This window comes from Atheta coriaria, unplaced genomic scaffold (genome assembly GCF_025399875.1).
Source record: "Atheta coriaria isolate IRGN ID8LTWV9N9 unplaced genomic scaffold, Caltech_Dcor_3.1 hic_scaffold_4_pilon, whole genome shotgun sequence".
Classification (NCBI taxonomy): Eukaryota; Metazoa; Arthropoda; class Insecta; order Coleoptera; family Staphylinidae; genus Dalotia; species Dalotia coriaria.
The window spans coordinates 5,103,154-5,129,956 of record NW_027045446.1 but is presented as its reverse complement, the minus strand read 5'-3'; the positions used below and the strand labels follow the sequence as shown (position 1 = coordinate 5,129,956).

At 37.4% G+C, this 26,803-nt stretch overlaps 1 protein-coding gene across 2 annotated transcripts in view; it reads right to left on the bottom strand.

Moving 5' to 3' along the window:
• Positions 1 to 25,498, bottom strand: part of LOC135790520 (ras-related and estrogen-regulated growth inhibitor-like) — a 68,783-nt gene extending 43,285 nt beyond the window's left edge. For both annotated transcript variants that reach the window (XM_065300754.1, XM_065300755.1), the window contains exon 1: positions 24,963 to 25,498. In XM_065300754.1, the coding sequence (XP_065156826.1) occupies positions 24,963 to 25,023 (61 nt within the window). In that variant the 5' untranslated portion in view covers positions 25,024 to 25,498. The remainder of the gene's footprint in view (positions 1 to 24,962) is intronic.
• Positions 25,499 to 26,803: the final 1,305 nt, after the last annotated feature.

The window sequence follows — 26,803 nt, the reverse complement described above, 5'->3', positions numbered from 1 at the left end:
AGTTGTTGCTACTAATTGACATCCACCTACATAACAACACGTTCGCACATGTTGCCAATTTACAAATTTAATTTTTAGCGTTTTTGCCATAATAGCTTGACTGCTAACAACAAATACATATTCTATGGTCAGTTTATGGCAGGTATCACATTTCGCAATACTGCACATTAAAGTATAACAAATCGTAGGCACTTTGATAGAAAATATACAAAATCAACAGCGCCGTTGAAGTTTCATAGTCACCTAGCTGTGGAGGTGTTTGTTGGCGTTGAAATTTCAATCGTCTGACTGTCATAGCTATTAGGAAAACCAGGGTGTTGGATAAAAAATGATCAACGGTTAAATAGCTGCACGTAACGCGTCGCAAATGTAATAACGCGGACAATCGGCGGCTATTGCACGAATATCACATAGAAAGGAGTGAAAATTGCATGAAATGAACACGTAAGTGACATGCTTGTTGGCATTCGTTACTGATCATTACGGATCATTACCAATTTCAAACAAACTCAACACTGAGCTAGCAAAATTTTAAACCGTTTTGTTAAACTTATAGACTGCTAAATGTTTCTGGACATTACCAATCATTACCAAATGACACTTTGTTAAACCCACATTCTATATATTTACTATTAAAAGTAGAATTGAAAGTGTTTCGAAATAAAATTTAATGAGTCATTGACACTAGTCGAATGTGAAATTATATTGATGGAAAGTTAATCTGTAAAACAAGATAAACGAATTTGGTGTGCAAATTTCGATAATTGCTTAATGGATCCTGATTTGCGCTCACTACACATCAATATGGAGTTGTGAATAATAATTCATGTCATAGTTGGCGTAGCAATAAATATTTGCTACAATTTTCTAGTTTATTTCGTTTCTATTCCATTCAAATTTCTCGTCGAAGTTTTTTGTTACGATTTTTTGGGTTAATGCGTAATGGCTCTTTAAAATTTTGCATATGGCTAGCTCAATAATTTCAAAGTAATGCGAAGTGAAAGAAATTTAAAAGAAATTGCAATAAATTACAAATTAATGATAATATCGCTCGCGAGCCGCGAGTCGGCAGAGTTACGAGTGGCGAAATGAAAGTTTGTTTGACATTGAATTAACGCGCGAATTGCGAATGTTAAAGACTCCAATATTTATGAATGAGCTAATCTTTGTCCCTGATTGCCCCTGGCAAAGTTCACTCGGAACTTTATTAGTGGATTTGGTTTGGGTCCAGGATGAACAGTTATTTCAGTGCATGTAATTCGCAAACATGCATCTCTACTTAACGCCGGCGAGCGTGTTTGTTTAATTAAGCTCGCTTTCGCGTATTGAGCGCGGCATTAGTAAAAATATTCGATAATTTTTGCGGATAGCGCGCGAGGAAGAGACGACGTACACGCGTTGAGTCGAAGGGATAATAAGTTAGACGAGATGCAACCTGATACCATTAAATAGACGCCTGGAATGAGGAAGGCTTGTACTTGCGCCATCCTTGGAGTGGTGTCTTAGCACACGACTCTGGCGGACACGGTCAAGACATGCGAGGATGACGATGGCACACTGTCCATTTCGTTGAAGCTTCAACTTTGCACTCACTTGTATCCACGTCTAGAGGTATATCGGATCGGGATTGTTATTAAGTAATGGGACGCCAGCGAGCGCCTTGTAATCATTAGCCGTGGTAGTAATCTTCCGCTCGCGGTGCGTGAGTCTTGCTCGACCTGCGAAAAACGCGTCGCATCATTAATTACCCATGGCGGTCATCTCGTGCGCGACGCTGGTGCCAGCGTTCCGTGCAGTCGACTTCCCGGGAAGAAATGAACCAGACTTGTGCGAAGTCGTAATGTAACACGAAGCACAACGCAACGCGGAGCAAGTTGTCTTTTGGTCACTAGCGACTGCAGCCACCATGAGGAGATGGTGAGGCGCGTACGTTATGGGCTAGCCAGTCTAGCAGTCATTGACTTTTAGATGCTTTTGCAAAACAAGTCACGCACACGTAAGTTTAACCCAGAGTAAGTTAATCCTAGCATCAAAAATTTGATTAAAAATCTACATCAGTTTATCCTTTTTATTTAAGGAAACAGAAGCATTTTGATCTGAAAATTGCTGCTGCCCACATGTTTTTGACGGGATAGTCTGGTGGCAACGCAGTACTAGTTGCTACTATGTGGTACCACTACCAGGCCGATCAAACAGCCTCACCGGCTCGGCGCCGATCTGCTTTACACAACTCACGCCAACTACCGACAACCTGCAAGAACAAGGAAGATCATCTTCCGTCGAGAATTGAGCGCTTACTGAGAAGAGTAAGCACCGAGATCAGTAACTGCAGTTATAGGAGTATTTATACCTTTCATGCCTTGTTACGCACTGAGGGAACTTATTGATCACCTGGTGATACTCGTAAAACTGTGTTTAAGCAACCTTTCTTTGATCTTCTGCACTCCTACTTACTGGATAATTTTAAACAGATGGTATGTCATGAAGTGTAATACCCTAACGGGCACTTATGATGCGTCCTCCAGGGCGCTTGTAAACAACAAACGTTTATCGTTTATAAACAACTATTGCACAATTATTTGCACAATTTACTCGTGCTTTGCACCGGAGCAAAACCGCTTAACTTCAGGTACGACTTCTGAGCTTTAATACTCATACGCTTGGACGCCTCTTCAAACCTCAACTTAAAACTTCAGCCGATGGCAAATTACGCTATAAAATACAACGATTTAGCATTATCTTTCATTAGCGTTTGTTTTGCTGTAATTTGAGAACAAAATCGTCATTTTTATATAACCGCCTATAAAGTTCTACTTTTCAGATTCCACCAGGTTCTGGTTCTGCTTGGATTAAAATTTAATTTCATTATAAAATGATAATCTTAATGGCACCGAAAAACACGCTTCCGACTTGTTGCTCTTGACTCTGCATGGCGCGAGCTGATAGCGCTATTTATGTCTAACGCGCGCTGCCAAGTCCAGCAGCAAAAGTTGCTCGAACCGAGTGAGGAAAATTCGAACTTGGATCCGCGGCAACCCATCGTAATGTAACGTAACGTAGAATTTACATTAACACGAGATGTCAGCGATTCCGCGGCAAGGAATTAATGCGTAACGAATGCCACTAAGTTTACCATTTTTTTTTCTCAACCAAAGCTAAACATTCTAAACATACTCGTGTGTAATCAGGAATAAATCGGTGTAATCAATTGAAACTGTAAATGTGGATACAATTTAATAAAGGTACCATCACAAAAATGAAAATTTTACTTCAGTATAAATTATGTAAGACCTGTCATTGTCAAATGGAGCAATTGTAGAATTATCTAATTTATCCAATTTCGTATTGGGAAAGCGGAATTCAGCGGAAAAGGTTGAAATATCTCGTTTGTCTTTCGGTACAGCTGGTATCTAGTAATGCTATACCACAATTCGAATCCGAATCCTAATGTTCACAATTAGGTTGCGTATGCGTTCCATGCGCACGCCGTCGGATAAGGACCGATCGCCGATTGCGAAACGGCACGCTTTTATTAATTTTAATGAGACGCGACGTGCTGTGTGCTGAAGACAAAACGGATTATGTGTCTCGGCCATTGTTAGCGTGCACCGCGCGCGCAACAACCCACGGCGGAAAAATATGGCGCGCATAATCTCCGATAAGTAATCGGTGGCCATAATTAGATATAGAAAAATGTGACGCAAAAACAGAAACGTGAGTTCCTCGTTGCGGAAATGAAAGACGGTGCACATAAATGTGTACATAAATTGCAATTGAGCCAGGAAAATGGTCGAATTTGATTGGTTCGATAGACTATTTGGTGAACGTAATGTTATGACATACCAAATTACAAATTGGTTCAAATATGGAAAAGAGTGGACGTCAAAATACTAATTGGATCATTCAGACAAATATTGAATAACAAGCTTAAGAAAACCACTTTTATTGCCGCAATCCAAACTTAAATGATTAAAGCTTTGATGTCTGTGTGTGTGGGACAATTAATTAAAAACTGTCAAACATCCCGACGGGTAGCACCCTTCAATTAATCCCTACAAGTTGTGACACCAATGACAAATAGTCCGCCTCACCATCTACACATCTGTAGAATACAATATCATTACTAGTTCTTTTCTACTCTTTGCCTACTTTTTCTCTCCACTTGGAATTCATTGTACCTGCTTATCCATTCCAAATGAGACGTCAACGAATCGAAAAAATAATTGTACACCCAAGCCGATGGCAGTGAGTCATCGTCGACTGGTCGGGCAGTCCGACAATAAGTCAATTATCCGCCCTGACATCCACAACAACACACTAAACATTGATACCTACCATAATCAGAATGCAATGTTTTGATTCCACGTTGCGGGTATGTATAGCCATTGAAGAAGAAAGTCTAAAATCCACCCGATTTAGCCGTTCAGAATCAAGCACTCACTCTTGAGAGGACGATTGGATGATTGCTCATCCATTATCTACGTTTATTTATAGCCAGAGACTGGAAAGCAATGGGGGCCGTATGAAAGCAAACACCATGAGAAGACGCTCAACCACAGCATGTTGTTTGATAAAAGCACGACGTCGACTATAATCAAACGACTTTTACGCACGTCGTCATAGATCTCTGCATGGTGTATCATATTCAGCGCTAGTGCCTGCGTATATTAAGGTTATCTTTATCAGGTTTGGTGTTGATTATTGTGCATATGTATGTTGTCATTGTGCTAATTATTTGTTCACACTACTGATGACATTATCAACATGATGTAACACCATGAACAAAGACCAAATGTACTTCGTATCTTCATAAGTCACATCATATTTTACACCATTTTACTACTCATAATATTTATCCGCTGTGAATTGTGAGTTGAAACCTTTTCAGATCAGTGGGGTTATGTAGTTGTAAATTAAATGATTACCTTGTCCAATTTGCTCTTGTTTATGAGCATCGAAAGGTCAAGAACTGGGAAAAACTTTACGCAGTTTCGGAAACATTTCGTCAATTTATTGACAATTATTATGAACAATTGCAGCAATTTACGTGAAGGTAGCAAAAGTGCAGCGGCATCAAAATTTGGTGAAAGTTGAGATATTTTCATTGCAAAACATGGGAACAAGATAAAGCAATCATAAATAATGAGATTTCGGTATTTAATTCGATTATTTATTGTTTGCGACGTGAAAATTGAAAATAAAAATCGTTAAAAACCGATTTAACTTCTGAAACTCACGAATTTACTTTCTTCTTTTTTCGTTGACCAAAAAAATTAAATTATACTTTAATAAATTTGAATGTTTAAAGTTCATTGATTGATTTCAACATGACATTGATTAACTTCCTTTTTGCGGTGGCGTCGGTGATTCCGCATTACGGTATCGTTTCATAATGGGACATCAATTAGCTCGGCTTCATCAATCGCTGCATTTATTAAATTAGCGAAGATCGATTGCCGATTGTAATCGCGTCGTGTCCCGAATTAGGTTATCTCCGCGGCAATCTGAACAAACGCGCAACGATCTTGTTTCGCGTCTTCAATCGACGTCCTGTCGCCGTGCATTAATCGAATGATGTTGCCGATTTGCCGAATCCGTCGAATCTAACGGCAAAACAATTTATAAATGCCCTATTACACTAGACAACGATAAATATACTGCTTGTTTTTAAAATCGCATCATTGATCTTCAATGCTGTTGGTTTTCATCGGTACGATACTGTAGACGCAATTGTCTTTTCGCATAGGGTCATGTCATATTGCGTTGCATTTGTGAGTCCGATCAATGTCCAATTATTTCGAGCTTTTATCTTTTATCTCGCCGACATCCGCTAACAACTTAACCCACATTTGTGCAGAACTTCAAATCGATGAATTTGGCTATCCGGATTGTCAGCAATTTGCATTCATTAACTATCGAAATTCAACGCCGCAAACATTCTCAGCAAGTTTGACCAACACTCGAGACGCGACTGGCTTTACTTAGGTCACAGCGTGGACACGTGTCTAATAGCAAAGTAAACTGACTTACAATTTGCACAAAACAAAAAATTGCTTCTCATCTTCCACGCACATACGAAAGCATCAGCGTCTCGTATTATACACCTCGGAACGTGGAAGGAATACGCTACAAATTACATGCATGTACCAACCATCTGCAAAAAAAGTCGCCATGCGTGGCATCTCATCTCATCTCCTTTGCTGCCATGTGTAGGATGCACGGAAAAACGTTGCCTAAGCTTCATTACATCAGTCCTATGCGTATGCACGTTCGGTCAACGCAAAAATAAAACAAGTAAAAAGATGCGCGCGATGCGATAATTAATAGCTATTTGTGGCTTTGCCAGAGGTCAGTTTCGTTGGCGCCGCGCGTTATAGAAGCAAGCGCCACTCGGCTTGAGCAGGAAACCAACACCCGCTTGCTTAACACGCAATAAAGCAAATTCCTAGGAAAGCAGAGTAAGCAAAACGTCAAATATTTACAAATTTAATTTCTGTTTTAATATTTTCATTCAGCCAGAGCCAAAAATGCTAAAAAGTTATTGAATAAGAAAAGATGAAAAGAAAGTGACATGTTTACATAACAAAAGTCTTGTTTAAATTGTCATCTCATGTCATAATTCCATGTAATCCTGACAATCCATTAATAAAATATTAAGACGACTGAATCAAGCATGCGAATCAGCAGTGACATAATTTTATTTGCTGTAAGATGGATGATAGCGCAAAAAGAAAGTAAACTTCTTGTAAATTTACTCTAACATTTAATCAATTTGAACACAAACATCATTCTGAACTTTTCACCTAATGTTCATTATGCAATTTATATACTGTTTGAAAAACTCTTGTTATTTTTTTACAAAATATAAGAACAATACATCATTCACGCCTTTCTGACCTCATCCAACATTGAGATTTTAGTATGTGTGTTTATCAGTCACTCGATCAAATGTAATAGAAACAAAAAGCAACAAAAATAAAGTTTGACTTGACTTTGACTCTGATCAGAGCTAGTCAAAGCTGGTCTCCCATGATGGGCAATGCCATGCGGCACTATTTCACTATTTGCGTCTCGACGCAGATGCGCCTAATGCAGCCGCATCCTATATAAGGATGAACGATGGAATTCCTGAGCGCGAGCGACGCGCGGGAATCGAATCGAATCGATGGGTACATAAATAGATTGCCTACGCGCGGCGCGCGCGCACAAAAACGGAAAGAAGAAGACGGGAATGTTTATTGTCTTCAAATTGTTCTCCTCGTAGAGTCCATGCGGGCACACATCCACCCGAAGCCGCTGAAGATGAAGAGTCGGTCATTCATTGACCATATACTTCTAATGGGATGCAGTAGGATGCAGCAGGGTACACACTGGAATATCCATGAAATTAGAATCAATTTCATGCTTTGGGAGTCAAGACCAAAAAGCGCATCATTAAAAATCAGAACAAACGCAATAAAAACTGGATGGCGTAACCCTATGACCAGCAATGAGGAATGAAGAAGTGAATTCAAGCGGTATCCTTGACATTGAACCCCGATATGAATTTATTTTCAATTTACGAGGAATGCAATGCCGTTGGACACTTGAAGTCTGACATGTCGCGACGATGAGCGATGAGTAATGCGCACCTCAACGTAATACACGCTCGGATTCGCTCGAATAATTCATGCCGTCCCTGTTGGTCTTCAATGCACACACATCAGAAAACAAGCATTGAAGTCGTGCATCATCATAACATTTATAACTGCATTTTTCGAAACGTCCTTGACGAAGGCGAATGTCCCAATTACCTTCATCGCGTGCTACCACTGTGCTTGGCGCTGCCAACGACATGACTTAAGTCTTTCGGATGGCGTCTGGAGCCGTTGAACGCGATCGTGTTCATGTTCGCCTTCGTGTCTTTTATTTATATTTTTGCATTTCGTTGCTTTTAATCCAGCTGCGTCTGTGCGCGCCTGTCGTCTCGATAGTGCTTTTGCGAGTTACGCGTACGCATGCGGTTTGCAAATTAATGCGTGGCTCTTAAAAAACCCATTCGATAACGGGACCTTTGTACTCGTCGCTTATATTTTCGACCTTTACCTTTCCAACACCAACGTCAGACGCCTGCTATCAACCAAAAAGTAGTTGCCTTTAAGTATACAAAACACCATAGCAAGTTTATAATTTAAAGGTATACTAAAAAGAGGCTAGGCGTTTGTGTCTACAGTATTCTTAAAATTAGAATAGCAATTTTCCACTCTAAGTAATAAAATGCAAAATTTACGCAGAGTAATATATTCCTAATGAAGCAAATTAAAGTCGAGTTTTATTGTCCGGTGCGACGCGTTCAAGGTCCCACAGATTCGACAGAGATCATTAAAAATGTCTGCGATCCACAGAGTCGTGCAATTTTTTGTGATTTCTCATTTTCACTTTCGTTGCGCATCTCGTTCCGCCAGGCTTTTGATGTGTTTTCGGTGTAATAAACGCAGAAAACAAAAACAAAAACACAAGCAAAACCAAAGCAAAGCCCAACAAAGGCATGAAATTCCATACATTGCAGAATTGTAAGCTGTAAGCTGATGTAAAACTGAAAACTTTTTTATATATGTTATGTTAGCGCCAATAAAAAAAAGAAGCTCAAAATTGCACCGGCGTGTAGTTGAATGACTGCACAGAAAGCGGTGAGCAGCACCCCGAAGACGAATTGCACGTTGCAATCAACAAAAGTGGTCATTAAAGTCAAAAGATTCGTTGCTATTGTTCGGGTTTTGTGCTCATTTCGGCTATAATTCTTTATCCTTGAATTTTTGCTTCTTTTGCACCTTTGTGCCGCACCATCGAGGTATTACGTGCGTAGTTCATTTCAGGCGTTGTGATGAATCATGTTTTTTTCACGGCAAGTTGGTTCACCTCATCGGGGCAACAAACCGACTAATAATCGCACCTTTCAGAACCTACAGAACCACGAATACGACTGAAGCATTAAAACTTGTGTGGCAGAATTTCTGGTTTCAAGTGATGTTGTGAGGTAAGTGAAAAAAGTGAATTTTGGTGATTTTGGATGCAAAGTTGAGGTATACACATTCCGCTGGACACCTGCCGTCTGAATTCCTCAGGTCACAGCAAATTTACTACCAAAAGAAAACCACATGACGGGTTGAGCAGTGAGTAGAGTACGTATACTGGTACCACCACACCGTGCGGTCTTATCAGGTTTGTTTTGAAGATTTCTTAATATTGTAATTTCGGTTCGTCAATCAAATCCGCTGCAATCGGTCATCAATCATGAACGTACCTCTTTTTTATGCGTTTCTTTCAACTGGATTTCTTTCTCGTCCGACATTTTCTCTGACCACCAGATGATTCCGGGTGATTTTGATGAATTAACCATGCGGTCCATGCGATCCGACGTCGATAAAATACTTTATTAAAATGTGAAGCTTCTGTTGCTGGACGGCGATCGGATATCTCTTTATTTTTCCTCATCATGATGATCATCGCCATCATCAACCAACCAGCCGACCGAGGTACTACCATCAAGCATCCGACTACCAGCCGCTGCCGCCACTACGCTGACTCGGTGAAAGATAAAAGAATATTTTATTAACTCGCGCTTCATCCGTCGTAATATTATTCGGAGTTACTATATCATGTTCAGCCTGTGCGTTCTCTTTGAGCTGTACCTATCCGCGTGTGATACGCAGGTTTTTCGTGAGGATGACTCGTGTTAATGCCGACGCGACGTAACTCAAAGGAAGCTGAGCGCACAAAGAACACCGCCGCCGACTGTGTGTTTATCAATTTATCAAATTATCTGCAGTACCGCGGATGTGACTTCACCACGTTTCGAAAGGACGATTCTTTCTTCCATTGCGATTCGTTGCGCGCAGCACGGTGAAGTGCGGCGATTTTTATGGCGTGTATATCGATTTGCAGTTGAATATTTGTACACCGGTACTGTCGAAAGGCATAAAAAATGTTCCGTACGAAATATATTGGATATACCAAGTCATTGCAGTAAAATCCGTTCTGATTCCAGCATGGCTGCTGCATTTACAAACGCTTTAAATGCAGGTATACCCTGTATTTGCCAAAAAGGGTAACATTGCGAAAAAGGTAATGTAACAAATGGGTTCTTTAAGCCTTTTATGCACGATTAAATTACCAGTTTTTTCTTTTCTTTCGTTTCTGACTCTTTGTGTGATCTGGCGGTGAAAAAACCAACTGGGACACATCAATTTTAAAGCGCAGTAAGCCCTCCTGAATTTTTAGAAGCACGTGTGAGCTCATTAAAGGTCCCGCGTGCAAAATGAACTCAATGTGCCAAAACTACACTCCTGCTACCTTTGCAATGTTGTATGATAATATCATAAGTAGATGCTTTGGAATAGTTAGAGGTGAGTTCAATTTAAATAAGTAATTTCCACCCACGTCTTCGCATTTCCTTTCTGGTTAGAACCGCTGCAGCGTTGGTGATGATATTAACTAAGTCATCACATCACCACCACCGGCAAACTCTTCGGCCGTATAAATATATCAATAACGATGCGTGATGCGTTATGCTAACATGCTGACCATGCAAAGAGTATATTATAGGTGGTTGGTGTGGTGGTACAGGTAGCTCTCGGTAGCAGAAATGACCGTACGAACGACTTTTAGAAAAAGAACTCGCCTCGTTCAGGTACATCCACGTACATCTATAAGTATGCAGTTAAAGTCAACGTATTACTACTCGCAGTGGCCGTAGTTAGTCGTGATGGTGTTGGTACCCCCGGTCTTTGGGCCCGCTTGTCAAAACCGTAAATTGCGCATAAACGATATGTCAGGCGTAAATGTGTTGGGAAATGTGCATAAATAACGCATCCGGATATTGGATACCGTAAAACGTTCAACACTCTCAATTCTGCTATAAACCAGAAGATTGAGACATGCAGAATTGGAATTAAGGTAATTATAAAATAAATCTTGATATTAATATCAAAATTTATATTAAGAATTTAATAAATTTAAATCTTCAAAGGGTAATTACATAAAAAGCATTTATTGTTGTTATTAACAATCATGATACTAAAATTTTATGATACTATATCATTCAAATCCAAGGTAAACACATTCAGAGTTAAAGTACTCTTGATGCGTCCCATTTTCTCGCTCGATTGGCTGTTTGCTTAATCCAAATCAACGCACACGCCCGAAAGATGCATATATCATGTCACTTTTAAGATTCTATTAAATCGCCGCGAACGTTATTACACGCTATTAAACATCGCACAAATACTCGTACAGACCACTCACTGTTTGCCTACCATACCACCATGATAACTACACCAACACACTTCTAGCGACTAGAATCTAGTATAGTCTAATGCTGCTAGTTCTAGCATCTTAGTAGACCTTCCCGACGACCGCTTAAGAGAGATAACAATCGCGGATTCATTTCGACTTCATTCCGCGCCGCGTGTTCACTTTTGATTGCACGCTATGTTTATTAGCGTGTACTTACAACCGACAAGAGCACCAGTACGAGTTCTAGTACCCTACAATAATGTCATCAGCAGATAGCAGCCATACAGCTAGTTACAAATGTGAAACTTAACCTCAAATCTTGACTAGATTCTGCATGGTGTATGAGAATGTAAGTGTTTGTAGAGTTGAACATATTGGCAATTGAGATATTGGTGTGTTATTTGTGCGAACTGGAACTGGGCCTCGAGATGCTATTAGATGGTAACTTCTTCGCGGCCGAAGAATTAAGAGCGTAAGTAAGCGAACGCGCGTGCAGGAGTGCACTTTCACTGCTCGCCATTGAATCCTATTCATTGACGCGACGCGGCGGCGCGGATTTAATAACTCCTGCGCGATATTTATGCACAGGTCGTTCACGAATGCAAACAAATAATAATGGGAGCAAAAAGGGAGCTACTAGATGCTGAACAGAAAGTCGACTGATGCGGATTTTTCTTTTCTACAACTACCGCTGAGAGAAAATTAAAGCTGGAGAAAACTAGAACTAGAACTAAATTCAAAACATATTTCAGTAAATAGCACATTTAAAAATACTGCTTGAAATATTGAAAATTGAGTAATTTTTTGACCTTAAATCATAGATAATATCCTGTTTTGCTATCACACTCTAGGTCATTCAAATTACTTTTCGCATGAGCAAAGACTATCATTAACACTTTTCACAACACTGCCCTCTATTCCTAATCTTCCTCCACCGCCACATTCACATCATTCACTCGCTCAATCATCCTCACCCAAGTATGAAACACTTATTAAACGCACATTTCAAAAGGAATTAATGCTGAATATATAAATAAACGTTTGCAGCGTTTTGTGCGCAAGTTATTGATTTGAATTGAATCTTGAAAGGCACCAACGTCCACCGTGTTATTACCGCCGACATAGTAGGTATGTAATTACACGTTACGTGCGACTTCCAGCGTTCATTTTCGATGCGTAAAGATCGGAAAATAAATGATGACGACGCGATGAAAATGTTGATGCGACGCGATGAAGAACGACGTGCGGTGCGGTTTTAATTTTCAGTTAAGTTTGCTATTAATGAGATGCTGAGGATTAATTACAGTTGATTATGCAAATTGACAAATTGCCAAGAGGAGCGTCGCATCCAGTATTTTAATATTTTTGTTTTTTATAAATATCATTTATTATTGTATGTGGAACATGTTCATTCACTGGAAAATTAAAATAAAATGATAAAAATATTTTTTTAAATGTGTGTATTTTTAAATAATTTCCACACCTTGAATCTTATATAAAATCAGCGAGAAAATTGAATGCCCCGTCACGTATCTTTGTTTTATTATGTCAATTCAGCTTGCTAATGTTGAATTGAGAATTCAGTTCTGTCGTTGCACTAATTTAATCGCGCCCGACGCATACGCGCATCCACTTAACGACACGCGTTAATAAAATGCTCGTAAAACTATTTTCGTTCGGCGTGAAAATTACTGCGAACTCTTAGTTTAACATGAAACCGAGTCCGACCCAATCAAAGGAATGCACAACGCAAGAAATAAGATCTGAAAAAAAGTAAATTGTAAAAACTAAATGTGGCTAAAGTTACCAGACAGCTCTCTTGGATTTTATGGGCGAGGAATCAATTCCGCGGGGGCAAAAAGGGACATCACTTTTATTGCATGTTATCCTGACATGTCGCTGCACTTGGCAGCCAACCAGATGCAGCTCGGTTTGCGCTTCGTTTGCAATTTATTCCGCACATAATCGTTTTTCCATTAAATGCCTATTCACACTTGCAGCACCCAAGCGCAATTTCAATCACAACTATCACACGAAAAAGAAATTAATTACATTCGGAGTCATCATAAAGATACAACAATCAAAAATGAATAAAAGCAATATTTACTCTTGCTTTTTATAACTTCAATATCATTTGATTGAGATTTCGATTTTCAGCTTTTTTATTCGTCCTAAAATTTGGCAGTAAAAGTGACACTGTAATTTATCGCCCGTTTTTATAGAGCAACGCGCCCAAAAATGTGTCCCTATAATGATTTTCAACCTACAATTTTATTGTGAGCTTCTTTCTACGTTTTTTTTTTGCGTGCTGTGCGCGCAAGTAAAACGACAATAAAACTCTATTAAGGAATCGTTCACGGACGTATGAATAAAATATAAAAACCACGCGATCGGAAAACGTCGAAATTGCCAATAAAACCAAAAACGATGCGTAGTCTATTAAAATTCTTTGGACCTATAAATATTAAACATTTGAGCATACCTCCTACATTTAAATCAAAAAATCGTTAAATTGTAAATTTAATGATCGAAATTTAAAATTTAAAAAACTCCTGAAGCGTATACGCTAAATCTAGGAGATAAACAGTCAACTCATTTTCGTATATTTTAAACACACTATTGGTTCGCTTACTTGTTGAATAATAACATTTCAATTACTTTTTGAAAATTCTCTTAGAATTTACTACAAACGCAAAAGGAAGCTATAATTTGTCATTTATAAATTATACAAGTTTATAACTGGCAAAAATACAATATAACGCAAAAGCAAACGCAGGTCGTTGCAAAATTAATATTAATGGAACTGGATGTCCGAGGTTGTTAATCATTCGCGCGCGCGCTTGCCTGAATTACGCACTGCTATGACTTTCTGCCATCGATAAGCGTTGATTAGCCGGCCGCTGTAATTAATAAATTAATTGCCAATAAACATTAGCTGCGTGTCCATTAAACATATTATCAACGCAGTTACTAACGGTATCATTTTCGTCGTATTCCTTTTGGCATAACTCCGCCAGCGCAGACAAACGGACAGACGATGACGTCGATCGATCGACCGGCTGTTTACGACGTTTGCGATGATAGAAACTCACCACGAAAAAAAACACCAGTTGTAATTTGTTGAAGCAATTAATTACAGCAAGTTGAGACATTACTACTGTATGCCACTGAATGGCATCTATATTTAAATAACAAAAATATTTATAATTATCAAAGAAATTCTAGAGTGATCATCACTATAACTCAATACTGACGTCATATCCGCCACTCAACTGTAGAGGAAAACATTGCCAAGACATCTAGAATGTATTTGGTAAGAATTGAGTTTTATTTTTAAGATTTTGTCAAACAAACGTAAAATCTTTCGTTTTAATCATTTTTTGACTATGAAACTAACAATTTCTTCAAAAATATCACATTTAATGTGAATAATATATATGTCTAATCATTATAGGACAGTTTTTCATAAACAGTCACCATGTACATTAGATAGTTTTGAGTTTCATGTGTGTTTCAATTACACCGCATTTATACTCGTACTGTGTTTGAATAGATGATGAATCGCGTATATTTCCGGTGCGTTTTGTCCAACCAGGTTATATAAATAGTTCTAATCAATTTTCATTTTGTCCACTCGACTCCATCGCAAACACGAATTTATCATCCTCGTGCGCTTGAAATAAGCGAGCTGAATTTTTGCGCACGCTAATAATTTATTAATTTATGAACGACGCCATCATAGCCGGATCGAATGGATTAGAAATTATTTTATTATCTGATTAAACGCACATCTTTGCCAACTCGCAAATTTCTATTTCGATTATCATTCGTGCGCTGGTGCACCGAGGTCGAGAAATTGATTCGACGGGTATATCTATTCAATGCCACGCGTGAAAATCGCGATGAACGAACAATACCTATATTCATGCTAACATTATGATTGCGTCGTCCTCCTTATGTCCTCCCAATCTTGACTCCGGCCGACCCAGCCTTGCAAAAGGCATAATTAAAGTGCGCGTGTATTTCGTATTTATCGTATTTGTAAGCACACAAGATAAACATTGCAAATTGAATATGAAAATCGAAACTGTGTTAAGACAATAAAATCTAAGATATGACGCGGAATTTAACGGTTTAACGGAAGGAAAGTAATACTTTTTGTCGTTTGTGGTTTTATTACCGATAATCGTGTTGACAACTTTGCGATATTTTTCCGGTATTGGCAGTAGAATTTTCTGACATAAAGTAAATATTTATTTAACGTTCATTAATCACTGCCAAAATGGTATTTCAATGGCTTAGCAAAAAAATAAATATTTTGAATCATTTTTTAAATACAAACTAGTTTCATTAGATAACTTTCTTGCTGCTTGACCACTTAGAGAGTGATTAAAATGCACGCTCGCGATTAATTTCAATTTAATTGGCATGTTATCGATGATATATTTTGCGAATGGAATAAATCATGCGCGTCGAAATGCGATATTATCTCATAGCAGAGAAATGTTTTCCAATTAGTACAAAATATTTGTTGTTAACTTTGTAATTCAATATTTTGATATTATCTACCGCCAATCACCTTACCTTCAACCATATTATCTTAAATTTCCAAAAACATTGATAATTTTACTGTTTTACGATTATTTTTCCATAAACTTTTATTGTACAATTAAAGATGCACTTGAAATTGTAAAATTTTATTTTTATAACCGCATTAATTGGATGACGTTTCATGGATTTTGTGAACATGTTAATATGAGCTTCGAAAAGTAAATTCGAGCACCAATCGACACATAAACCAGCGGTATATAATTTAAATTATTCCACCCGTTCATCTGCTGAAGTCGGCGACGTCGTTTATTTTGAACCATGAATATAAATTAAATTTATTGCCGTCGTATAATTTGAATATTGCCAACTGTTTTACGTCGATTTGTTTCGTTTTACTTTTTAGTTTAAATTGTATATTCGGTCCAATTCATTCGCGAAAAATCATGGAAGACACCTATCAACATATTAAAAAAAGTGGGTTAATCTATTTTTGCTGATTTGAATGTTCAAAACAGTTTTTCACACATGAAAATTGATTATTAAATTCATCCATGCCTTGGCAAGTACTTGCACTTAATGTATCGTCAACAATTTGTACGCAAACTTTAAAAATATTCATTGAATTAGCACACTGAATTATTTTTGGTTTTATTTTACGGTCATTGACCAAAAAAATCATAATTTTTCTGTAAATTGAAGCAAAGTGATAAAATAACCTAACTCAACAAAAGCACAGTTTTAAAACAGTTGCTACCGTTGATTCCGAACCGTGCGTCTGATTAAAAGTGAAACTAAAAGTCGAAAAAATGTCGGTTGGCTTCAGTGACTTTCCTTCTTCCTTCCATCGCTGATATCAGATTTCATGGCGAGTTCTCCGATCTCGACGTTTGTGTGGCAGTTGTGTTTTGCATCGTGTGGAGCACCGTTATGTCTAAGTGAAAATTATATAAAAATTATGCACGGACGAGTTTGACTGCTCATTTTTCGGCGTTAATTAAAAATCGTTTCACCGTTCATTAAGCCAATAACTGCTGGACTTGGTATATCTGAATATGTTATACACAGTATAATATCAGATGTAAATTATTAAATCTGTTGCTACAGCAAGCGATTTAAAAATAATTTTATTATTGCCAGTATTTATGGTATGTGTATTCAGAAAACGAGTCAATACATGATAAGCATCGACTTTATTATATTAAATCATGTTAAATAATAATTTGGAAAAGTTGTTGACTTATTTAATCAATGGATCATTATTAACGCATTTTAATATAATCAGAATAATCTAGCAATAAAAAACACTTAGAAATATTTAATTAATTTTAATTCAGACAATATTTAATGAAAAATTAAAACTGACCTCAGTTATTCAGTAAAGGTATAAAAGATTTCATCAACTTTTTGCCTCAACACGTTGCATTTTCATCTCTTCATAATTCTGCTAAGATGATGTGGCTATATATTAGGCATTCTTAGAACCGCCCATTCGTGGGCATTGCCATCTTAATTTCAAGATTTATAGATCCTTATTCGGCGGATCAACCGTATTCTATATTTGCTTTATAATTTCTCTCCATTTTCTTCTGTTTCTTGCTTTCTTTTTCCACTCCGTTATTCCTAGGTGTTTTAGATCGTCTTCGACTTGCTGTAACCAGTTTTCTCGAGGTCTTCCTCTCTTCCTGTTGGATGTTGGTTGCCAATCAGTTAATTGCCTTAGTATTGTGTCTGGATCCATCCTCATGATATGGCCGGCCCATCTTAGTCTCTGTTTCTTGATTTTTCTTATGATATTTTCACCTTCCATTACATCTTCCAATTCCTGGTTGGTTTTTCTTCTAATTGTGCCATCATCCATTTTGTTCGGTCCTGTAAGTTTTCTTAATATTGCTCGTTCTGCAATTTCTATTTTGTTTCGATCTTGTTTTGTTAACGTGAGTGTTTCTGCTGCATACATCAGAATTGGTCTTATAATAGTCTTATATATCCCCAGTTTTGTTTTTCTTCTCAGCGTCTTGTTTGTTAGTGACTTTCTATTGACATAGTAGGCTCTATGTGCAGCTTGAATTTTCTCCGCTATTTCGTCGGTGTTTGTACCTTTCTTGTTGATGGTGACTCCTAGGTATTTAAATGTTTTACGCACTCGTACATATGGTTTCCTATCTTAATTGAACTTGTTTCATCGTCTCCTGTGATCATAACCTTTGTCTTTTCCGTATTTATGTATAGTCAATTTTTCTTCCTTCTTCCATAATTTCCCTCATTGTTTCTTCAAGCAGATACTTTTGTTTGGCTATCACTGTAATGTCATCAGCATATGCAATTATTTGTAGTGGTTTGTTTCTTAATGTTCCTTTTCTTTGTATATTTCTGAGTATGTGCTCGATTACTATTGTGAACAATGTTGCTGATAGTATGTCTCCTTGCCTTATCCCTATATTTGTTTCGAATTCCCTTGTCTGTCCGCTTCTCGTAATTACTGATGTTGTTGTTTTCTCAGTGACAACGTTGATCATTGCCTTTACCTTTGTTGGTATCTCGAGCGAGTGTATAATTCCCATTAGTTGTTGTCGGTTTATTGAGTCAAAGGCTTTTTAAAATCTATGAAGATGATTATCACTTTCTGGTTATGCTCAGTTGTTTTTGTAGAATCTGTTTCATCATGTGTATAGCATCTATGGTAGATTTTCCTTTCGCAAACCCATTTTGATATTCAGGTATTGTGATGTTTTCCATTAGTTTGTTGTGTATGGTTGTGGTCAGCATCTTGTATGTGGAGTTGAGCAGGGTGATGCCCTATAGTTGTCACATATCTGTTTATCTCCTTTTTGTGAATTGGATATATTGCTCCTATACCCCATTCTTCCGGTACATGTTCCATATCCCATATCTGATTTATTAACTCGTGTATTTCTTTGACCACTCGATTTCCTCCATACTTTATTAGTTCATTGTTTATTCCATCGGGTCCAGGTGTCTTCCCATTCTTCAGTTTCTTTATTATTTCTTTTATATCTTGCTCGGCTATTGATATTTGCTCATTTCTTTCACACCTTTCTTCTTCTTGTCCCACTCCCAGATTTCTTCTTTGAGTCTTGTCTTCAGTCAGGATTGTCTTGAAGTATTCTTCCCATATTTGCTTTTCTTCTTCCTCGGTTTCTGCTGTTTTTCCGTGCTTGTTCTTCATCTTTGTAGTTTGCCTGGTGCTTTTTATGGTATTCATTTTCTTAATGTCTTGGTAGAATTTTCTGGTATTATTGTTCTTCATCTGATTTTCAGCGGTTTGTAACTTATGGTTCATCCATTGATTCTTCACCTCCCTTATTCCGTGGTTTGCTTCATTCCTCGCCTTCCTATAGTTCTCTTTGTCATTGTCATCTCCAGTCTTCATATATTTGTCTCTTGCTTCGGTTTTTCTTCTTACTAATTCCTTGCATTTCTCATTCCACCATTGTGTCTGCTTCTGCTTCTGTTCCGTACCCAATACGTTTTGCGCTGTTTTGTTTAGACATGCTTTAAGTTTCATCCATTTCTCCCTTACTTCCATGCCACTTTCCTGACTTTCAAGTTCTTTTTCCATTTCCTCTTCATATTTGGCTCGTACCTCCTCTTGTTTCAGTTTGTCTATACTCCATCTAGCTTTCTTACTTTGCTTCTTGTTTTGGTTTGTTTTCTTTATACGTACTTTCGCCACCACCATGAAGTGGTCTGTTTCCACATTTGCCGCCTTCTCTGTATATACATCTTCTATTAGGCTTTGTCTATCTTCTCTTATTAAAATGTGATCGATTTGAGTACTATATCTTCCTCCTGGGGCGTTCCATGTTACTTTATCTTCATGCTTATGGTTGAATTTTGTGCTGGCGATAATGAATCCATTGCTTGCTGCAAAGTTACAAAGTCTTGTTCCATTATCGTTGGTTTTCTCGTGAATTGTAAATTTTCCTGCAACCTTACTGTTGCACTCCTCTTTACCTACTTGCGCATTGTAGTCCCCTGCTATTATTATTGTGTCTCGGTTGTTGATTTGTTCATATACCTCTTCTAATTTTTCGTACCATTGCTCTTTCTCTTCGTTATTGGTGGTTTCGGGTGGGGCATAAACATTTACTAATGTTACGTTGTATGTTGCCATTTTTATTCGTATATATGATATCCTATCGCTATGTGCTTTATGTTCTATGATATGTTTTCTGAATTTGTTTGTCACGATGAAACCGACTCCATTTTTTCCTTGCTTATTTCCTCCGGAGTAGAATAGTGTATAATTTTGGTTGGTAACTTCACCTTCTCCTTTCCATCTGACCTCTTGTAGAGCTGTTATGTCTATTTTGTTCTTTATTGCTTGATCTGCCACTTCGTTCATCTTTCCTACTTGTAATAGCGTTCGTATGTTCCATGTTCCAATTGTTATTATTTCCTTGCGTCGTCTCCATCCTCTACGATTTGTTGTCTTGTTTATTGTGTTCCTGCTATTTGGTTTTTTGGATTGGCCCTCTGTTGTTGCATTTCTTCCCATTTTATCATTCTTCCATTTATGGATAATCTTTTGTATCCTATTTTAACTGTCGCTCCTTTCTCTCTCTCATCTTTAGCCCTTTCATATAACTGTTTTTGAATGCTCATTTCATTTCTGGTGAGCTCACTCTCTATAAATATTTTTGTGTCCTTTAGCTTGCTCTTGGCCTTCATTATTATCTCCTTCTGCTCTGCATCCTGTATCTTAGCTTTTATTGTTCTATAATTAATCCTCTCCGCCTCGGTTATATTAGCGTCTACCCCTATGTACTCTTTAATGAATTTTCCAACTTCTTCCTTCACGTTGCCATTCTTGATCTGCATATTTTTTATAACTATGTTATTCCTTTTTTCTTTCTTCTCTAGGTATTCTATTTGGTTTTCCAGCTTGGCTACGTGTTCCATTATTTGTTCCTTTTCGTTTTTCCATTCTTCCTCTTTCATCTTGTTGATTTCCTTTATTTCTTTTATTTCCTGTTTGAGGACGTTTATTTCCTGCCTTTGTTGTTCGAAACCTTCGTACATACATTGTTTCATTTCGTCCTTGTTCTTATCAAGTCTTTGGTTCATTTTCTCATTCATATTCCTCATTTCCTCTAATATTGTCTGCATACTTATTGGTTCAGGTGCCATGTTCCTTATTTTGGTAGATTGTTTATTTTCTGGGCTGCTACTTTCGAAACTAGTGTCCTGTATTTGTCTCTTATTCATGTCTTTGTAAACAATTTCTAGATGGCGCTTTCTCACCTCTCAATCAACCTGTCGACGGATTTGTGGCGTCCAGAAACTCACTACTACAGTCTCAGTTTGTTCTAACCTCTTTATTTGTTTATTTTTCTTTTTCCGTTTATTTCTCAATCAGTTTTCCCCTTGGGCCTATTTCTTTCGTAACTTTGTTCCTTGGATCTTAATTAACCTGCTGTTTCCCTTCCTCTTAATTTTTACTTCTCTGACTGGTTTAAATTTCACCTCGGCTTTCTTCACGTCTGTCAAGGATACTCTCAAACACTTAAAACACCTTTGAATGTAATTATTTTATTATGATTAGTTTTTGATATTTTTACTGGTGGTATTTGTATCTAGATTTGTTGTTATCGTAAGAGTATTAAGTCACAGTCGTAAACTAGTTCTCGTACGTCGTGCGCTTTGTTGCGTCGAGCAAAATCGTATTTCAAAACAGTCAAAACACAAGCGCAGCTCCGAAGGAGCCATCGAACTAACGCGCAATACGTGCCATCCTCTTTTCCCTTATTTTCTTTTCTCTCCCGAGGACAGGAAAATAAAAAACGCAGGTTCTCATAGGCTCAGGCGGCGGCGGCGTTTTCTCAGAATGCGTCGCATTACGTCTGAACCGAACGCCTCGAATGGTCGAACGCATAAATCGTTAGATTTAATTTTTGCACCGTGCTCATACACACACGACGCGAACAAAACACAATAAAACAAAACCAAATAGCGCACAAAAGAACAATATAAAAAGAATTGAAAGCGAATGCAAATTGTGAGGATAATTATAGATTGAATACTTCAAAATCATAAATATCATTCGATGATTTATTTATCGGTTGTGTTCAGAGTTTTGATTTGTGCACTTTTTGAAATTGCCAAATTCCTTTGGATCTTGTGCAACCTCAGGGCAAAGTATAATGAAATTTTGAAATATACTTGAATGAAATGAAGAGGAACAATAATTTATATAAAAAATTCGCGAGTTAAACAATGAAAACGAAAAGAAAGTAAAAAATTTTGAAACTCAAAAGAAGCCAAAGTAAAAGTGTGAAGAATTCGATCTCATATCGATGAAATCGATAAAAATGAATTTTTAAAATTTAAAATTTATAAAAGAAAACAAAATCGCTGCTGCTGATTAAGACGTTTATGTATATCAATGTAGCAAAGTCTCAAGATGAAAATATATTCATTCCGTCCGTGCAAATATTAAAATTAGCATTCGACTAGAAGTCAAAGCCAGGTAGCTGGCTAGTAAATATTCTCAAAAACCAATCGCTACACCAACATATTCATATAAACATTAACAACACAGTCGGAGGCTGCTGCATAAAATTTACCCAGTTAGTCAGATGCCACAAACGCTACTTACTCACTTAGTTACTGATGTAGTTACAGGCATCGTTGTGACGCTGTTAAAAGATGCGAAAGGACGTAAACGAGATACACCAGTCGAAGCGGGAATATTAAACTTGGGTCATAATTATTTTATGGCGTTGGCGAATCCATCGACGCGATTATTATTAGTTATGCTAACTGTAAGTAAATAAATACGCGAGATGACTAGATGGACGATAGAGTAACACGTCTTATTAACAAAAATTGAAATAAACATTATATGATGAGTTCACATTTTGTTTCAAAATCATAAAAAAGGAGTAAATATTTATAATTTTTTTAAAAGTAAGTTTAAATTTAAAAAAGCTAATTAGTTGATTGGTAAGCAATTATGGAAAGTAGTTTTGAATTTTACGAGTTTGCAGAATTTTTACTTTTGCAAATATAAACATTTTTGACATTCCGCGTGCTTGTGGTAAAAGTTAGTTTATTTATCTAATGATTCGTATATTTTATAACATTGCGATTATACAGTCATTTCGACAAGTATGATGGCAAAATTATAAAATTTGGTAATAAAAACAAACGATAATTGTTTCCTAATTGCAAGAAATCCATTAACAAGACGATGTTACGACGAAAACATTCGCCATTTCTCTTCTCTGCAAGTTAATCAAAACCAAATTAATTATAAAATTTAGTGTATAAGTAATTTTCTGACAAATACTTTCAAAAATTTAATTTTATTAGGTACTTCAAAATAAACTTTCTTCACTTCTTATTAAAGTATTGCCACTGGAATGACATCTATTTCCGTATTAGATAATTACCTGTAAACGTGCCCATAGTTGCAATTTCACACGTTAAATAAGAATTTATTGTTAATTACTAAATGTAATAACAGATATTAATATTATGCTTAAAACCAATTGAATAGAAATGACATGTAAGAACATGACTTGTTAAATAAACATTAAACCATTGACGAAACTAATTAACGATCACACTAGCAGAAGCTACGCTCAGGTTCAATATACTTCAATATTGATGTTGTTTGCTTGCGTTATTGGTATTGCACACCATGGCCGTGAATTTAGCGTAAACAATTCATGCAATTATTACGTTACTTCGTGTTGTTTAATAGGAAAATTATAAGATGTAGTTAATATAAACTAAAGTAATTGTTGCACCTGCTACAACTTCTTTATCTTAATGACTTTTTATATCTTATTTTGCACTGGTTTTAATCACATCGCTTGCAATTTTACCACTGCACACACGAATTAAAGAAGAACGCTAAACGCGTGTTTATCGAATCCGCGCGGTCGACTGCGTCTCGCTGATGATTTATTGCACTAATAGCAATAAATTGAAGAGTTGCGACTTTAATCGCCTCCCTTCTGTATACTAATTGCCCTTCTTTACTTCTCTGCGTACAAGCGAGTCTTTTTTCACTACCAGTACCTGGAGGAACACACAGAGTATCGATTTCGTAATACTTATTACATTCGTAAATGGGCGTAATCGCGTAATGAACGTAATGAACATTGGCGGGCGATTTTGAGGTAATAAGATAATTGCAAAATGTGCAGGCAGGATTCACCGGCGGTGCAACAAGTGGAGGCAAAGAGAAGGCAACAACAACGTAACTTGAACTAGTTGTTTGTGTATTGGATGTACCTATGATCGTAAACGTAAACAGTCAACCTGAGGAGGGTCCCATTTTGCATAATTTGTTTATTTATAAATTGCCATTTACAAACAACTTGCTATTCAATTAGATCACCAGGTATTTACTTCTGGGTGTTTCTTGTAAGATGAAACATACAAAATCCAAACAAGAAGCTGTAGCAAGTGGAAAAGAACGAAACCACTTGCCAAAGTCAACTGCAAGGTGCACCGCGTGTTCCTGAGGTTAGTGGTGGGACACCATCAGCTACAATACCTTCTGGTATAGTATAGTAAAGAGTAGAATACAGAATGTAAGAAGAGAACGGTGTACGGTGTTCTGTGTAAGTACAATTGCGGCGAGACATGGTGAGACGATTCCGTTCGGCGAGCGTTTCGTGTCAATACCTCGATTGCAGGTAAATACATCAAACACACTGGACACTATTGCTGTGTGCCAATACTGGGAAGTCGAGGTGTCTGCGGTCTCACCACATCCCTTGTCCAATCTCTGATTCAGATGTAATTACCGCATACAAGGTGTGTAATAAAACTACACCATTTGAAAAGTGACTTGTAGCAAACTTGTTCCATTGAGTGAGAGATTTTTGTTTGTTTTGTCGTGCGAGTTCCGCGCGTGTACGCGCGGAGTAATTAATTGACGTGCGTGACAAGATTGCAATGATCCGATTCCGACTCTACGACTTTCCGTTCATGCGTGCTTCCGATTTATTCAAGCGCAAGATACAGCTGGTCATTAATTATTTTTTAAATCATTACAGTATCAGTAGGTATAATAGATTTATTTAAATCTGTGCTGGTGTGATTATATTTTTGGCGCAGCGTATTTTATCAGTTGATTGTTTTGATTTTTCTGCACTCACCTGACTTTCCAACGCGCGCGGTGCCTAGCACAACAACACGTATGCGATTCACGTTCGTCATTGCCCTGATAACGGCTAATCGCACACAAGTCTCACAGTGGTCATGTAGAATATACACACTAAACAAGTTTATTAACTCAATTCGTCCGCAATTTAAATGATTTATTATTGATTTATGGATTTCGAAACATTGTGTCTGGCGCCTAATAAAAAGCGTCCTGAAATAATTATTGTTTGATTTATTCGCGACGCGAATAATAATAAATTTAAGTCAAAATTAAAACACGCTTATTATTTTTGTCTTAAGTTAAGCTGGATGTCGATCTGTGTGTTTGTGTGTCACTTTGTCTCACTTTGTCATCGACGCAAGCTAGCAGCCACTGATAATAACATCAGTCGCGCGGCGCGCGCGTTTGCAAACCGGCGCGGCGCGTGGCTTCGCTCTTAAGTCGCGGCTGGCTTAAGATGCTTGTGCGGCACGGACTGACGGTCGCGACGAACTGACAATTCCACCGGATCCGACCGCGTCGTGCAGTGCGCTTCGCTCTACTACTACTTAAGTCACTACCGCCGAAGCCGCCGCAACCGCCAGACGTGCGCCGGCCTGAAAGCTACTTAAGTTCGAGCGCACCAAGCCGCGATCCCCACCTGTTGACTTGCGATCATGCTTTCTTCTCGGCAAAGCTAATTTCAGGCGAACCGCGTAAATGGCGCAAATAACGTTTGCAAACTTGGACTTTTTACGACTCATGTCATTATTAATTAGGTATATTTTTGAGACAAATTTATCTTGTGTTAGAATTATAAATCTAATTGGTCTAAATCTCGTTGGCAATTAATTAAATATTTCACAGCTTGGATGAAAACTAGTTTAATGCTTTCTTTTTGCTTAATTTTTATATTAAAAATTGGCAATATGATATTAAGTTGTTAATCCAATTAGCAGTTTGTGTATCATGTGCATTTCTTCAATCTAGACTCCAGATTTTTTCAATGATAGTAAATTTAATGGCCAAGAACCACTTAGCACCTTCTGCCACAATTAGTTGACCATTGTTTATTGAATTAGTAAGAATCTAATATGTATCGTCCGGCTATCTCCGCGCTTCGTGTAATGTATGACGAGGAAAAGTAAAAAAAGTCATCATAAATTTTGGAGGTGTGTAATAGGGCTGCGTGCTACTTAATTTATTATCTTTTGGTGTCGCCTTTTGTTAATGGAAATTTCTCCACTTTTCACACATTGTAAAACAGAACAATACCGACAATGAGTAGTTACATTGTCAAAGTAGTAAGAATTTTATTCTATTATAAAGAATTTTTTTTTTTGTAAATTTAATAAGAAATTATATTTCCTGAGTGCTGATTAAATTTTTTATCAAGAAAATGCTTTATTTCAAAAACATATGTTGAAATATTATATTCTTTGAATTGACTTAAGTCACTTCGCCTGGGCTTGCATGTATGTAGTTTGAACTTGAAACAATCGAAGAAATATGGTGCATGAATGCATATGCGCCATAAACCAAGATTACAGACGGTATGCAAAGTATGCGCTCCGGATATTCATAAACACGAGGCGCAAGCGCACATTGTCCGAAGACGAAAAACATACTTACTAAAGAGGCACGAGAAATGTACTTAGAAAATAATATTTGTAAATTACTTTATCATCTGCTAGGCCTCTCATTTATCCGTTAGTAAATTATTATTGTTGGCTAAGTTTAACAAAGTGTTTTTTCTCAACATTTGCGATTTGCCGGCGCCAGGTAGAAAATAATTCGCGACATGTCCAAACTATTTTTTTTTCAATTGCTAGCTTGTGTGTTGTACTGTTGTAG